The following is a 13844-nucleotide window of genomic DNA, read 5'->3' as shown; positions in this document are numbered from 1 at the left end:
ACCAGGTCCCTCGCTTGGTGTTTCTCCCTCGTGCTCCTCTCTTTTGGTAGATTTTAAAAAGCTGAATAAATAGTGACATGATGGTGTCATGTTTGCCCAGGGGAGGGGAAAAAAAAAAGATACTTCACTGTGATTTTTATACAATTGTATCAGCTTTCTGCTTTTCTGTAATAAATGGCTTTTTCTGATTTTGGGATCTCTAGGATTTGTGCCAGCCGGTGTTCTCAGTCTGAAAATGCGAGGACCTTGCAATGCCTGGAGGGATGGCCAGGGAGCTTCCCCCTCAGCTCATGGGCTGCAAAGAGCCTGGCTCCTGGCACCTTCCCTTCAAGTGTCGATACCCACCATGGAATCCTAGAATGGGTTGGGTTGGAAGGGACCTTAAAGATCATCTGGTCCCAACCCCCTCAGCTCATGGGCTGAGGAGGAGGGAGACCTAAATCCTGCCAGGGTTTGCACCTCAGGCTGTCGGCGCGCCAGCTCGACGCGGCACGCACGGCGTCGGCGCTGCAGTGCGCTCCAGGGACTGTGCCCTCCTGCACTGCTCGGACGCGCCTGGACCAGAAGGTTCCTCGAGGAGCGGCGGGGAAGCGAGTCCCAGCCCAGCGTCCTGGAGAGGTCCGGGGACGGACCGCTCGGAGCGGGGGTCCCAGCTGGCACAGCCCGGTTGTGGTGCCATCAAGCACACCGAGCTTGTGGGCTGCGACTCTGAAGAGGACCACGGGGCGACTGGGAGGGATGGAGCCCACCTCAACGAGGACCATGGGGCGACCAGGTGGTGGGAGGGATGGAGCCCACCTCAGGGAAGACCATGGGTGACCGGGAGGGATGGAGCCCACCTCAGAGAGAACCACGGGGCGACCGGACTGCTGGGAGGGATGGAGCCCACCTTGGGGAGGACCATGGGGTGACCGGGAGGGATGGAGCCCACCTCGGGGAGGACCACGGGGCGACCAGGTGGTGGGAGGGATGGAGCCCACCTCAGAGAGAACCACGGGGCGACCGGACTGCTGGGAGGGATGGAGCCCACCTCGGGGAGGACCACGGGGTGACCGGGAGGGATGGAGCCCACCTCGGGGAGGACCACGGGGTGACCGGGAGGGATGGAGCCCACCTCGGGGAGGACCATGGGGCGACCGGGAGGGATGGAGCCCACCTCGGGGAGGACCATGGGGCGACCGGACTGCTGGGAGGGATGGAGCCCACCTCGGGGGAGGACCACAGGGTGACCGGGAGGGATGGAGCCCACCTCGGGGAGGACCGCGGGGCGACCGGGAGGGATTCAGCCCACTTCGGGGGGGGACCACAGGGTGATTGGGTGGTGGGAGGGATGGAGCCCACTTCGGGGAGGACCACGGGTGACCAGGTGGTGGGAGGGATGGAGCCCACCTCGGGGAGGACCACACTGGGACCGGGCGTTGGGAGGGATGGAGCCCACCTCGGGGAGGACCACCGGCCGTTCTCCCCAGGCCTCGCCGCAGCAGGCCCGGCGGGGGAGGGCACCGGGCGCCTGGCAGCAAAATGGCGGGCGAGAAGCCGGGGGGGGAGGGGCAGGGCCGCCCCCCTGGCCGACCCCGCAGGGCCGGGCTCGTCACGGCCCCGGCGTGAGGGTGGTCTCGGCGGCGGTGTCCGCTGCCCGGCAGCCAAACGGCCCGGGGTCGGGGCAGGGGGTCGGGAGTGAAGCCGGGGGAGGGGCGGGCGCCCAGTCGGCTCCTCGCAGGTCTCGGCCCGGAGCCCCGACCCGGGGTGCTGGGGACACCGCAGCGCGGTCCCGAGGCTGTCGGCACGGGGGAGGGCTTTGCTCCGGGGAGCCCCATGGGGCGATGGGGGAGACCCCCCCCTCCCCCCCCCAACCCCTCCCACGGGGCGCGGGGGGAGCGGGCCCGGCGCCCTCCGGCCGCGGGGGGGCGCTGCGCGGGGGTGGGGGGGCAGCGGGGAGCGGGCCCGGCGCCCTCCGGCCGCGGGGGGGCGCTGCGGCGCCCCGCGTCTCCAGGGAGCGGCGGCGGCGCGCGCCATGGCGGCGGGCGGGCGCGCGGGCGGGGCCGTGTACCGCTCCCGGGACCCCGTCCGCAACCTGCGACTCCGGTGAGGGCCCGCCCGGCCGCCCCGCCCGCCCGGCCCGGCCCGGCCCGCCCTGACCCCCCCTCCCTCCCCGCAGGGTCCGCATCCAGCGGGTGAGCTCGGCCCGGCCCCTCCTGCCGCAGGCCCCGCCGCCGCTCGCCGGCCCGCGCGGCCCCGAGCTCCTGGGCCTGACCGGTACGTGGGGCTCCGGGGGGGGGGGGCGGTACGGGGGCGGCGGCGGTGACCGGGCCCTCTCCCGCAGGAGCGGGGCGGCCCCCGGCGCCCGAGGAGGATGAGGAGGAGGAGGCCGAGGTGGGGTGGCAGGAGAAGCTCTTCAGCCAGGTGGGCCGGCGGGGGGTCGCGGGGGGTCCCGGGGGGTCTCGGCGGTGGCGGCTCTGGACGTCCCCGCCGGGAAGCGCGGGTGGCTGTGGCGAGGCCGGTGACCGGCAGCCCCCGCGCTCTGCCCGCCGTGCCCGCAGCTCGAGGTGGATCTGTACCAGCACGCGTCAGCCTGCCGGACCCCCCTGGAGCGGCGGTACCGGGAGGAGATCCTCCGGCTGGAGAGGGCCGGCGGGCGGAAGAACTGTCGCATCTTCACCTACACCGATCACGACCGATTCACCGACCTGGAGGAGGTACCAGCGCTTTCGTAGCGTGACCGGTGCAGCAGTGTCTGGCGGAGCCCCCAGGCCTGCCGCAGAGGGGACACTGGCCAGTTGTTGGCCGTGCAGAACCAAGCCGGGTGCCCTGTGCGCAGGAGAACGTTCTGGTTCTGCAGCGCAGCGTTCGCCTGGTGCCCCAGACCCGGGAGGAGATCTCCCTGCTTCAGGGTGATGGTCGGGGGTGGTTTGGAGGGACTTGGATTTGGAGCGTTGCTCTGTAGGTCACTTGCTGTGCTTTGCCACAGGAACAGCCAGGGGAATCCACCGTCTTGCAGCAGGTTGTCCTCGCGTGTGAGCGCGTACATACCTGTTCTGTCCTCCAAGAGCGGAGCTGGGTTTGGGAGAGCCGTCCTGCGACAGTGAAGCCAGCTCCCGGCTGTTTCTCTCTTGCAGCACTGCCAGAAGGTGACGGACTCAGACCATGAGGTGCCGTCGTATCTGGCAGAGAGGATGGCCAACGTGAGGAGGAGGAGACAAGACCGTAGGCCAGTGTGAGTGCAAACTGGGGCTCGGAGCTTGCTAATGCAGGTTTGCTGGTGCCAGTGCCCGAGCTGCAGAGCAGCCTGGTCCGTGGAAGCTGATGGCTTGAGCTGTGTCGCGCTCGCAGCCCGGCAGTTTGACTCCTCGTCGTGGGGGGGTTCGGTGCTGCCTGTGCTGGGCAGCTCAGGTGAGCTGTGACTTGGGCTGTTCTGTTGTTGACAGAGAAGCGAGTTCTCTGAAGTCGAAAATCATCACCTGGGAACCCTCAGAAGAATTTATAAAGAACAATCATGTGATTAACACTCCTGTCCAGACCATGTACATCATGGGGGACTTGGGACCTTATGGGAAGTAAGTAAAATCCTGAAGTGATCTTAATTTCCCAGAAGGAAACCCATCTTCCCTCCTTACTCAAATCTCCTGTTTCTTTCGTTAGTTAAGGGCAGAGAGTTCCGAGAGCTCAGTAACTCAGGCTGCTGTTTCTCTCTGCCCTTCCCTCAGTCAGGAGGTGACTGAGTCTGTCCCTCCAAAAGGCTTCTAAAGCTATCGTGGAAAAGTGTGGGTGTGTTTGTTCCCTTCTGTACCCCCGTGTGCCTTTGCCAGCTCTGCTGTTCCAGAGCAAGAGGGAGTCCGTGTTCACTATTTAGATGGTGTTTCTTGGTGTCTCCCGTTAGGCTTGGTCACAGGGAGTACGAACACGTTCTCTGCACCATCAAGGTGGATGGCAATGGGGTGATCACAGTGAAGCCTGACTTTACGGGCACCGAGGGAGCCTACCGGTGAGCAGGGCAGGGCTGCTGCCTCACGGGGCTGACGCAGGGGGCTGGGACGGCTGCTCCCTGGTCACCCTTCGGGCAGCCGATCAGCGCTGCAGCTGGGGGGTGTTTTTATGTTTTATTCCAGAGATTTCTAAGACAAAGATTATTGTGTACGTGTGCTTGGTGTCACTGTGTGCGTGGTGTGTGGGGCTTTGGTGCCGGTCCCTAGGGATGCAGGTTGTGCGCGTGCTTGACACAAGCGAACCTCCGGTTTTGAGCCATCGATGCTGGCAGGCGCTCGGGAGCGAGGAGAGGGCCACGAGAGCCCCCGTGTTACTGCACAGCGGGGTGGAGCGGGGGCTGCTGCGTCAGGATGGCACAGCCGATGCTGGTGCTGCCTGTGCCTATTCCCTGCGTAACGGGGGAGTTTTGCCCGTGTGTTTTGGGGCTCTGCAGGATCGAGCTGGATGGAGAGAAGCGCGAGGTGTGGAAATACACCGTTGAGAACGCGTCTGCCCAGGTGCAGCCAGAGGAGGAGGAACGCGAGCAGTGTGTGTTCAGAGATGTAAGGACCGGCCTCCGCTGATCGTCTGGTTCTCCTGGTTTGACAGAGGGAGCTCAGACCCTCGCGTAGATGCCGTTGTTACTGCTGTAGACACCTAAGGCTCATGAAACAAATGTCACTGGCAGTGAGTCTCGTCATGCCCAGCGATTCGAGAACTCCAGCAAACACTCCCCGAGTGCTTCATTCCTTGCTCTAGGTAGAGGCCGTGTCCACTGTTAGTTGTGTTGGCCTCTGCGGTGATCCGTGTGGTGACAACTGATGCAAAGAAACCACCTAAATTCTTGCCTTTCTAGTGTCACCTGCCAATGGTTTTCCTTCCCTTTGGAGCAGGAGGCAAACCCTTTCCTTGGTCTTCCTCTTGCTGCCTGTATAGTGACTGAATGATTTCTTGTTACCCGTAATGTCCCAGGATATTTGCATCTCATTTTATGTCCTGATCTTTCTGAATTGCCTTTTTGACTGCGGCAGTTTATAAAGGTCCTTAATGTTTTAGTTTTTCATTTGTATGTTTGCTCATTGGTTTTGTGGTCAATAAGGAAACCGGTTTCACTACACGGATCGCCCATCTGTTGGTTTCATGGGAATAGCTTACGCCTGTGTTTTTAAAATGCCATTGAAGATCTCATTCTTCAGAGCTTCTTTTTCCCATAGATTGGCCTTTGACAAGGTCTTTCTGGAGTGGAAGTTCCATGCAGTGTTAGCGGTTACACATCTCTGTTCTGTTAGATTCTTACATTTTCCGCATCTGCTATAGCAATTACAAGACCCCTGTGTGCTACGCCTGTCAGCAATTTAAACAGATTTTAAATGATACACATTGCAATTTTTGCAATACATAATCAAAAAGACACTTTTTCTGATCTGCGTGTGCTGTGTTTTCAGCTGTACGGTCGGCACAAGGAATGCCTCAGTGGTCTCGTGGGCTCAGAGTTTGAGATGGTGAGTACCCGCGGCCCTCGGCAGGGCCCTGGAGCCCTGCTGCCCGTGGAGCCCGCGGCCTGGTCAGCGTGGCTGCCGCCTGCGCCAGTCTCCAAAGCCTGTTTCGCTCGGGGGGTGTGTTGGCAGCCTGCGCCTCGTGGCTTCCAACAGAACATTGGGTCAAAAGGGAGGGGTTGCGATGGATGCGGGGCCTGCAGAGATCTGTCCCGCGTCTGTCGGAGCAGCAGCAGAGCGTGCTGAGCGCCGCAGTCTCTGTGAGACTGCGTGCGTTCTCTGAAGGCCTTTATAATACTTTAAGAAGAAAGGAGGGTTTGTATCTTTCAGGATAGGGATTGCTGTTAACGTCTCGAATGTCACATGCATCTGTGTGCTGCTTTGTTGGAGTGAACAGCCCCTCCCGCCCACAGACTCCTGCACGGTTTCGCTGCTCACTGAATTACCCAGACTGCAGTCTTTTTTGTTCAAGTCTTATTTGCCAAAGCGTGAAAGTTGTTGTACTTTCTTGTACTTTGATAGAGTGTCTCAGCTTGTCCTGTGCTTCCCCCTGCTCCCCGCACTTTCGGCAAGTACAGGAACGCTACAGGACAAACAGAACTGTGATTTCTGCAAGTGACTTCTCGTGACATTTTTATATCCATCTTAAAGTCTGTAAGAGACTGGTTTACAGAACAGTGAAGTTCTGCAGTCTAGGAATTTGATCTCCCTAGAGGGCCCCTCTGCGGAGGGACTGTTCAGTTGTGGAAACCGATGGGAGAAGTCACGGCTCCTGCCTGGGCAGCAGAGCGAAGCGCTTGTGTACAAATGTCTGTGAAATGTCCGTGTGAGACCCTGTTGGGAGGGGATTGTGTGAGGTTCCACCAGTGGTCGCTGAGCTCTTGGTCTTGTTTATCTGCTCGTTCTTACAGACTCTCCCTGGTACGCTGCGGCTGTTTGTGAATGGAGAAATAGGTGAGTCCTTATTATAAACACGCGCCAGACACCCCGTCATTTCAGGTTAAATACAATCACAATATACATCTTCAGTATATTTCTGAGAAATGTTTAGCATATTCATGATTTTTCCAAGAACTAATTAGCTTATGTTAATGTCTTTGACGCATGTCTGTTAGTGTCCTCGGGTGGTCTTTGGGGTCTCAAGATGAAGGCTCATACTCCTCATCACAGTGTCCGCTGGTTGACCTTTGTTTCTGCGCAGACTCAGTTCTAGGGTTACGTTTACCGTGTCCTTCCAGGCTGTTTTGCTCCGGTCTTGTTGCCCTCGTGGTGCCTCTTTCTCTCTGTAGCTTGGTGCATCTGCCCTCCCAAGGCTGAGCTGTCTGGGGTAGAATTATTTAGGAGCCTCTCTATCTTAGAGCTTTCCTGCCTTCTCAAAACAGCAAGTCGAGTTTGTCTAAGTAGTGTTATTGAGGAGCCTCTTTATCTTAAAGCTTTCTTGTCTTCTCAGAACAGCAAGGATCTAGTTTAGTTTAATTACAATCACTCTGGTAAGTGGAAATTTTACATTTACAGGTATCAAATCATAGGGGAAAATCTGGGTCTGCTGGGGTGGCTGAGGCTGTGAAGGGTCCAAGGATTCCCGGGTCACAGGCCGATCCAGGGAAGGTGATTCTCTCCCTAGAATCCTTGACTTCCTCCTTCTCCTCTCTTTTTACGGACTAACCCCTTGAGTGGAGTTTACAGGTTGGAGGTTACAAGTACTGCAGCTCTTCTAGGAAGACAGGCAGGTCTGAAAAGAGGAGAGCAGGTTGGGAAGTTAACAGAGATTATCGCAAAGAAAGCAATTAGGTGTGTGACCTCTCTAATCTGGTTCGTAATATGGGAACAGGGCTAGTCTGGAGGAGGAGTCTTCTCTGAGGGTCGTATTCTGTTACTTTGAAGATCCTGGCTTTTGCCAGCTTCCAGCAGTAACTGGTTGTCCCTGAGGTTATTGGTACTGGCTGTCCCAAAAGTCTACAGGGGGTACTGGAGGAGTTTTCTCTCTTCTTCTCAGTTTCAGCTGCAGGCTATGAGTATGACAACCTCTACGTTCATTTCTTCGTGGAGCTGCCTAACCGTAAGTATTCACCTTCCCAGCCGTATCACAGCAGTTTGAGAAATGAAGCGTGCTTTGGCTGGTCCATCAGATCAGCTCTGCTGAAAGGCGGTAAAAGTTAATGTCGGGACTGGGATCTAGTCAGAGGTGTTCAGAGCTAAACTAAACTCATGTCTGGGAGAAAGTAGCATCTTCCCCTCTCATCTCTTCCAACTCTGGCTGGGACATAGAGGTCCACCGGCTTCTCAGCCTGTGGTGATGGTGTCCAGCAGCCTACCCAAAGTTTATTCCTTCTGCTGCGGAGAATAGCCTTCCTGTCTGCTCCTTCTCAGCAGTGACCTTCTCTGATTTCAGTGCTCACCATCATGTTCTTGTGTTTTGTGCTGACGCTAACATCTGAAAGTTTGACTGATAAATAAGATTCCCAGCACTAATGTGCACATCCTGCTGCATGTTTAGTTCACCTGAAGGCTCTGGGTTCCCTCTGGTTATACCTGATGTTTGTCCAACTTTTGCTACTCAGTACAATTAGATAAGGTTCTGCTTTTCTCTTAGGATGAAGTTGGTGCTTTTCATCGACAGTTCAGGGTGTTCTGGGGAGCAGCCATTGCCTGGAACAAGATGGGGTGGGACACACCTAGGGAAATTCAGCGTGGGTGATGCTATCTGTTATCCCAGTCATCTGGGACCGACATCCTCCTTTGGCCTGCTCTGCTCTGTGAGTCCTCGCTCTCACCTGAAGCATTCGCCTCTGTGCTCACCTTCTCTTCTCCTCCCAGAGTGGTCGAGCCCCGCGTTCCAGCAGCTGTCGGGAGTGACGCAGACCTGTGCCACCAAGGCAGTGGGCTGGGTAAGGACGCGCTCAGACCTGCGGAGCAGTGTGGACAGGTGTGCTGTGGAGTGGAGCACGTGTAACAAGCTACAGACACTTTCAGTAGAGGTCCCGACTTGAGAGCTGCTTTCAGGGACAGAGCGTGTTCTGGATTCTCCTCATTCTACTCATAGTTGCCATTTTTCAGGGTGCCACTGTGTCCAAATAAAACTGGACCACATAAAGCTGCTTCAAAGCCATTTCTGGAACCTCACTTTTTTCTTCCTTCTGACTGGTTGATTGCCTTTGGGGCTTGGAATTGTGTGTTCTCAAATGCTCAGCGTTAACGAAGCATTGTTCTGGGTTGCCTGGGGCACGAGTGCACACAGTCTCTAAATTGATTTCTCAAGAAGAACCCCTCCTCCCATCTGGGAAGCTGGTGCCGTTACTGTCTCCTTTCCAGTTCCTCTCTTACAAAATTCGAATTTTATCAACTTTTTGATGTCTTTTATATAAGCTGGTTTGCATATTACAAAAATAATGATCGTACAAAGTGCCAGTAATACCATTGTTTGAGATGCTTCGCTTGACCCCTGTAAAGGTCGTGGTGGTGCAGTAGTTACGCAAGTGGCTGAGTTGTCGTGGGATGTGTGTTACTCTTGCCCCTTTTTTGTTATTTTTAACAGCCTCTTCCACCAGCGTGGCACATGGGACTGCACACAGGTCTGTCGTGCAGTCAGGTGTTTGTCAGTGTGATGTGATTGATCTTGTTTGGGCATCATTGCCTCTTTCCCACCATCAGTTCTTTTCTCCCTGCTCTCCGTGCCCCCTGCAATGCCAGCGATGAATTCTCTTGTCTGGGAGTCTGATCTCTGTCCCGTTCCTTTTCTAGGATAACGTGGCCTACTTCTGCTACCCCTTCACGTTGGAGATGTTTTTCACCCAAGGAGACGAATCGGAAGGTGTGTTGCCTTGTTGCTCTGACACGTGAAACTGAAATCTCTTGGTGGCGGTGTGGGCATCGTGCTGCCTGGCACGTTGTTGGCCCCTCACCAAGGTGAAAGGATGCATTTAAACAAAGGGGAAGGTTGCTCGTTCGGCAAACGTTCACCCTGTCACCACACAACCTCTGGACACTGTATTCGCTGTGCCCAGCAGTGCGTGAGCATTTGTACGGATTCATGGAGTTCCCCTGCTTCCAGGCTGTCCTCAGCTTTGTCCACTTGCAGAACTCCTTGGATCTCAGCTTGTCTGCCTCGGAGTGCCTGGCACGCTGGGCTGTGTGGCCGTGCCTGGCGTGCTGCACGGAGCTGTGGGGCTCTGCAGCAGAAGCAGCAGGCAGCTTTTTGGTACACAGCTAACACTCTGTGCTGGGTCCTACATTTGTAGACGCAATCAGTGACCTGTATAATCTTTGTATAGTTTGTGTCACTTTGAAACTTCCAGCTCTGTTTTACGCTGGGCTTGTCTGCTGCCTGTTGCTGCTGCTTCCCTGCGCTGCTGCTGCGGCCTCCCCAAGCCCATTGCTCTGTGGATCGCAGTTGCTAGGGGCAGCTTTGTGGTGTGCCTTGCCACTTGAATCCCGTGTACGCAATGGAGCTGAATATTCAGCCAACACTAATGAATGTTCAGCCTCGAATAAACACGATGAGTTTGTTTCAGCGTGGCAAACAGAAATGCTTGGAGACCTGTAGGAGAACCCAAGTTAGTAACCCCACCAGTAATGGTGGGAAAGGTCAGAGGTAGAAAGGTTCCTGTTCGGAATTAGATCACTCGCAGAAGATCATCTTGTCTGCTCAAAGATAATTGAGGAACCGGTTTGGACTTGCTGTCAAAACAAAAGAATTTTCCCAAATTTTAAACATCAATAATTCTGTTTTCATCCTCCAATCTGAGGGTTCAGCTTTTTCAGGGGAAAACAATCACCCGTACATCTAGGTTAGTCATTGTAGAAGAAATACAGAAAGGACTGCCTGCTAGTGGAGCTGGAGCTGGGAATTTAGCTTTTTTTTTTTCTCTGTGGTAGTCTTCCTCACAGAGCTGTGGTCTGCTTCCCTTCCTTGCAGACACCCTCCCTCAGTGGCCTGTTCTCTACTTTGAGGTCCTGTCCCTGGATTTCTGGCAGAGGTATCGCGTGGAAGGATATGGTTCTTTGGTGCTGCCAGCATCTCCAGGTAAAACGTACTTGGGGCATGATGTTGACTGTTTGGGAGAACGAGCCGAGTGGTTCTCCTGGGCATGGAATCAGCGGGTCCTGGGGAGGCTTCGCCTTTGCATGCTGAAGGGGGTCGTTAGCTGTCTGTGGGGCAGTAAAGAAGGGTTTGACGCATCCTGCACCGTTCTGCCTGCTTGTTGAGATGCATCTTGTGTTGCTCTCCTTGCTCCTTCGGTGGTTCTGTCACAAAATCTTGGGGGACCAAGTTCTGGGCTGATGCTGCATATCCATCTTCACAGTAGCGGTAGCCCTCGCTGTCCCACATGAGGGTTGCAGCTGTTCTGACACCCACGTGTAGTAGGGAGATGCTCCTTGTGAGCAGGGGGTGCTTTCACCGCTGACCGTGTGCCTGTGTGGGACAGACGCCTCGGGGAAACGCTGCAGAGATACCGTGCAGTGTTTCCATTTCCAGCTTGCTGTGGTTTGCGTCAGCAGCTATGTGCCTGCCGTGCTGTCCTCTGGGACTGTGAACACGTTGCTGCTCCTAGCTGCTAAGCTGTCCTGTTGTCCTGGGCCAGGTCTCCACATGCTGACCATCCCTACCTGGCGCCCTGTGGAGCTGGGGACGGTCGCTGAGCTGAGGAGGTTTTTCATTGGCGGATCTCCTGAGCTGGAGGACTTAACCTACGTCAGGATACCATCGACCTTCAAGGTGGGCTTGGCCACAGGGTGTTGCTCTTGCTAGGAGACGGTAGATTGTGCTCTTGGCTTCAGATGTCTGTGGACAGTCTGGATCAGATCTGGCCAAGGAAGAGCTGGTGGTCCTGTCCCTCTGCCTAAGGAGATGTCTCCTCGGTGAGACTTGTGATCGTGAACAGAGGCGTGGGCAAACGTGGAGGCAGAGCTCTCTGCCTTCTGAGGTGCGTGCAGCTCAGAGAAGTGGGTGAACGTGGACCAAAGCCTGGACTTACCCTGCCTGGGCTGGCCTTGTCCAGAATGCGTCTGTCAGGTCAGCATTTGTTACCAGCTGTAGATTTCCTGCTGTGTTCTTGTAAGGATTCTGGGCTGTGCTGCGCCTGGAACAGCTTCCCGAAGCAAGAAGCAGATGGGTGTGGGGCGGGAAGAAGTTTCATCTTCTTAAGAAAGCTGCAGAGGTGCTTGCTGGTGTAATGAGCAAGTTGATCTCAGTAGCAGCTTTGTGTGGGAATGAGCCCCGCTGCGGTTGGTGAAGCTTTGCTCCAGCTCTGCGCTGTCAGCTTGCTGGTGTTTTGGTCCTGCCCTCAGCACACCCTGGAACCATCTGCCCTTCCTTCTGACCTCGCTTTCTGTGCGTGGCGAGGCAGGGAGCGGCTGTGCCCGCAGCAGTGCGTGCTCGTTTGCTAGGGTCAGTCCGCTGCGGCAGGCTGCAGGCTGCGGTTGCTCTGACTTCTGCCGTCTTCGCAGGGAGAGCGTCTGAGCCGCCTTGGTTTTCGTACCAAGACAACGGGGAGCGTCACATTCCGGCTTTACTGCCTGCAGCAGTCGAAGTAAGTGCAGCAGAGAGAGTACGAGCTCCAGCTTGTGCGCTGTGTTTTGGCAGACCTGACCTGCTACTGTGCCTCTGTGCAGAGCCTTTCTGGAAACCAGTGCCCTGAGGCAGCGCATGCGGAGTGTACTGGACCGGCTTGGAGGCTTCGGCCAGCAGAGCTCTGTCTACAACGTTTTAGGTAGGGCTTTCAGAGTTGTTCTCCCCGGCGAGCCCTTGGCTCGCTTTTGCCCCCTCTTAGCAGCGTGGGCAGGATATCTCAGGAGAGTCCGTTACCGTGGGGATAACTGCACCCCCCGTGAGCTCTCTGAGACCACAGCAGAGGTTAAATGTTCTGAGCTGGGCTGGAAGCTCTCAGCAGGCGGGACGGATAACCACTCTGTGAGGGCGAAGCCTGGGCCGGGCTGCCTGGTCGTGCCTGGCACCAAGCACGGCTTGCGGCGCTGGTGCACAGGCTCGGTCTCTGATCCCACTGCGCGCAGAGCAAAGATGGTGCTAGAGACCGGTGAAGAGAGCAAGGAACAGGGGCTTTGCTGGTGGAGTTTAGCAGTAGGAAGCGAGCCTCCTGCTCCGGGAGAGATGTCCACTGGACAGACTCGTGGCTCGCCTTCCCCGTGGCTGTCTGACGCGTGCTGGCTTGCTGTGTTGCAGAGGCATTCCAGAGGGCACGGCGCCGGATGCAGGAAGCACGCGAGAGCCTTCCTCAAGACCTCGTCGGCAGCTCTGCCTCCGCTGTGCACCGGTTGCAGGAGCCGTGACCGGCCGCCTCCGCTGCCCGGGAGCACCTCGCGTCTTCTGCCCAGCACGAGCTGCCGTTGCTCGGCAGGAGTTGCAGTGCTGGTGCCTGGCAGCTTCTGAAGCCCCCCCTTTGTCGTTTTCCCTGGATGGGGTGACGCATCCAGACCCAGAATCTTTGCGTTTCCACGAGTCCCTGTGGAAGGAGCCCCATTTTTCCAAGGCGTTTTGTTACCAGGCCCTAATGATGCAGCCAGCTGTCCACCAGGCAGACTGAAATACTGACATGGGACCTGCGAACCCTTTAACACCTTTTCAGGAATTGAATAGTAAATGTTTAGAAAAATTTAAAATCTACAGGACTTGGTAAATTTAGTTTTCTTCTTCAAGAAGAGGGTGATGCTGAAGGCGTGAACGCTGTTTGAGGTTAACGAAATGAGCAGAGAGCTCCTGAAGTGCTGCTAGTCGTGGTCAGCATTTGCAGCTGTAGGTCAGTCAATAACAAAATGAATCCGCCCACCCGCGCCTTCAGATTGATTCATTCCTGGAGAGAGAGCTCTCTGCCACGTGTAATACAGGAAATCAGAGCAAGGGAATGACGGTGGACGTGGAGAACTGGAGAAGAGGGTTACATTCTGTGTTTCCTTGTGTGTGCCCACAACATTTCTGGCTCTGCGGTGAGGAGCAGGAGGATTCTTTGTTCAAGAAGACAACTGAAAACGCAGATTTGCGCGAGAGCAGGCGAGAACATGTGCACAGCAGCTGAACTTTGAACTGCTCAAGCTGTTCCTCTGAGCCGTGGTCCGTTGTTCCATCTCCAGTTGCGGTGCACTGCATTGCTTCCTGGGGAAGCGTGTCAGTACCCAACTTTCACCCAGTTTCTCCTGTTCTTTTCTCAGCCTTTTTTTGTTCCTGTTTCTGTTCCTGTCTCAAGGTCGCAGGAGTGAGCCTACCTGCAGGCTGACAGTGCCGCGCTGGTTCCTGCGCTAGTCGCATTCCCGGGTGTTCTCTGCTCCCAGCACGAGGGATGGGAAGAAGAATCTCAGGCTGAGCTCCTGCAGGTCTGAACGCGCCTGCAAAGTTCGAATTCCCAGGCAGAATATGTAATAGGAATTGGCCTC

At 56.2% G+C, this 13844-nt stretch overlaps 1 protein-coding gene across 1 annotated transcript; it reads left to right on the top strand.

Moving 5' to 3' along the window:
- Nucleotides 1-2014: 2014 nt before the first annotated feature.
- On the top strand, nt 2015-13605 carry LOC142363767 (tectonic-like complex member MKS1). The gene is given in 18 exon segments (XM_075440434.1): nt 2015-2085; nt 2159-2258; nt 2260-2403; nt 2541-2696; nt 3117-3214; nt 3426-3554; nt 3878-3982; nt 4418-4526; nt 5409-5465; nt 6371-6413; nt 7456-7518; nt 8277-8347; nt 9201-9270; nt 10375-10482; nt 11042-11175; nt 11907-11989; nt 12072-12169; nt 12640-13605. Coding segments are annotated over 18 exon segments (1746 nt in total). The 3' UTR covers nt 12747-13605.
- The last annotated feature ends 239 nt before the right edge of the window (nt 13606-13844 follow it).

This window comes from Opisthocomus hoazin, chromosome 20, assembly GCF_030867145.1.
Source record: "Opisthocomus hoazin isolate bOpiHoa1 chromosome 20, bOpiHoa1.hap1, whole genome shotgun sequence".
NCBI lineage: Eukaryota > Metazoa > Chordata > Aves > Opisthocomiformes > Opisthocomidae > Opisthocomus > Opisthocomus hoazin.
The sequence above is the reverse complement of the archived record's forward strand: the minus strand, read 5'-3'. Positions and strand labels throughout refer to the sequence as shown.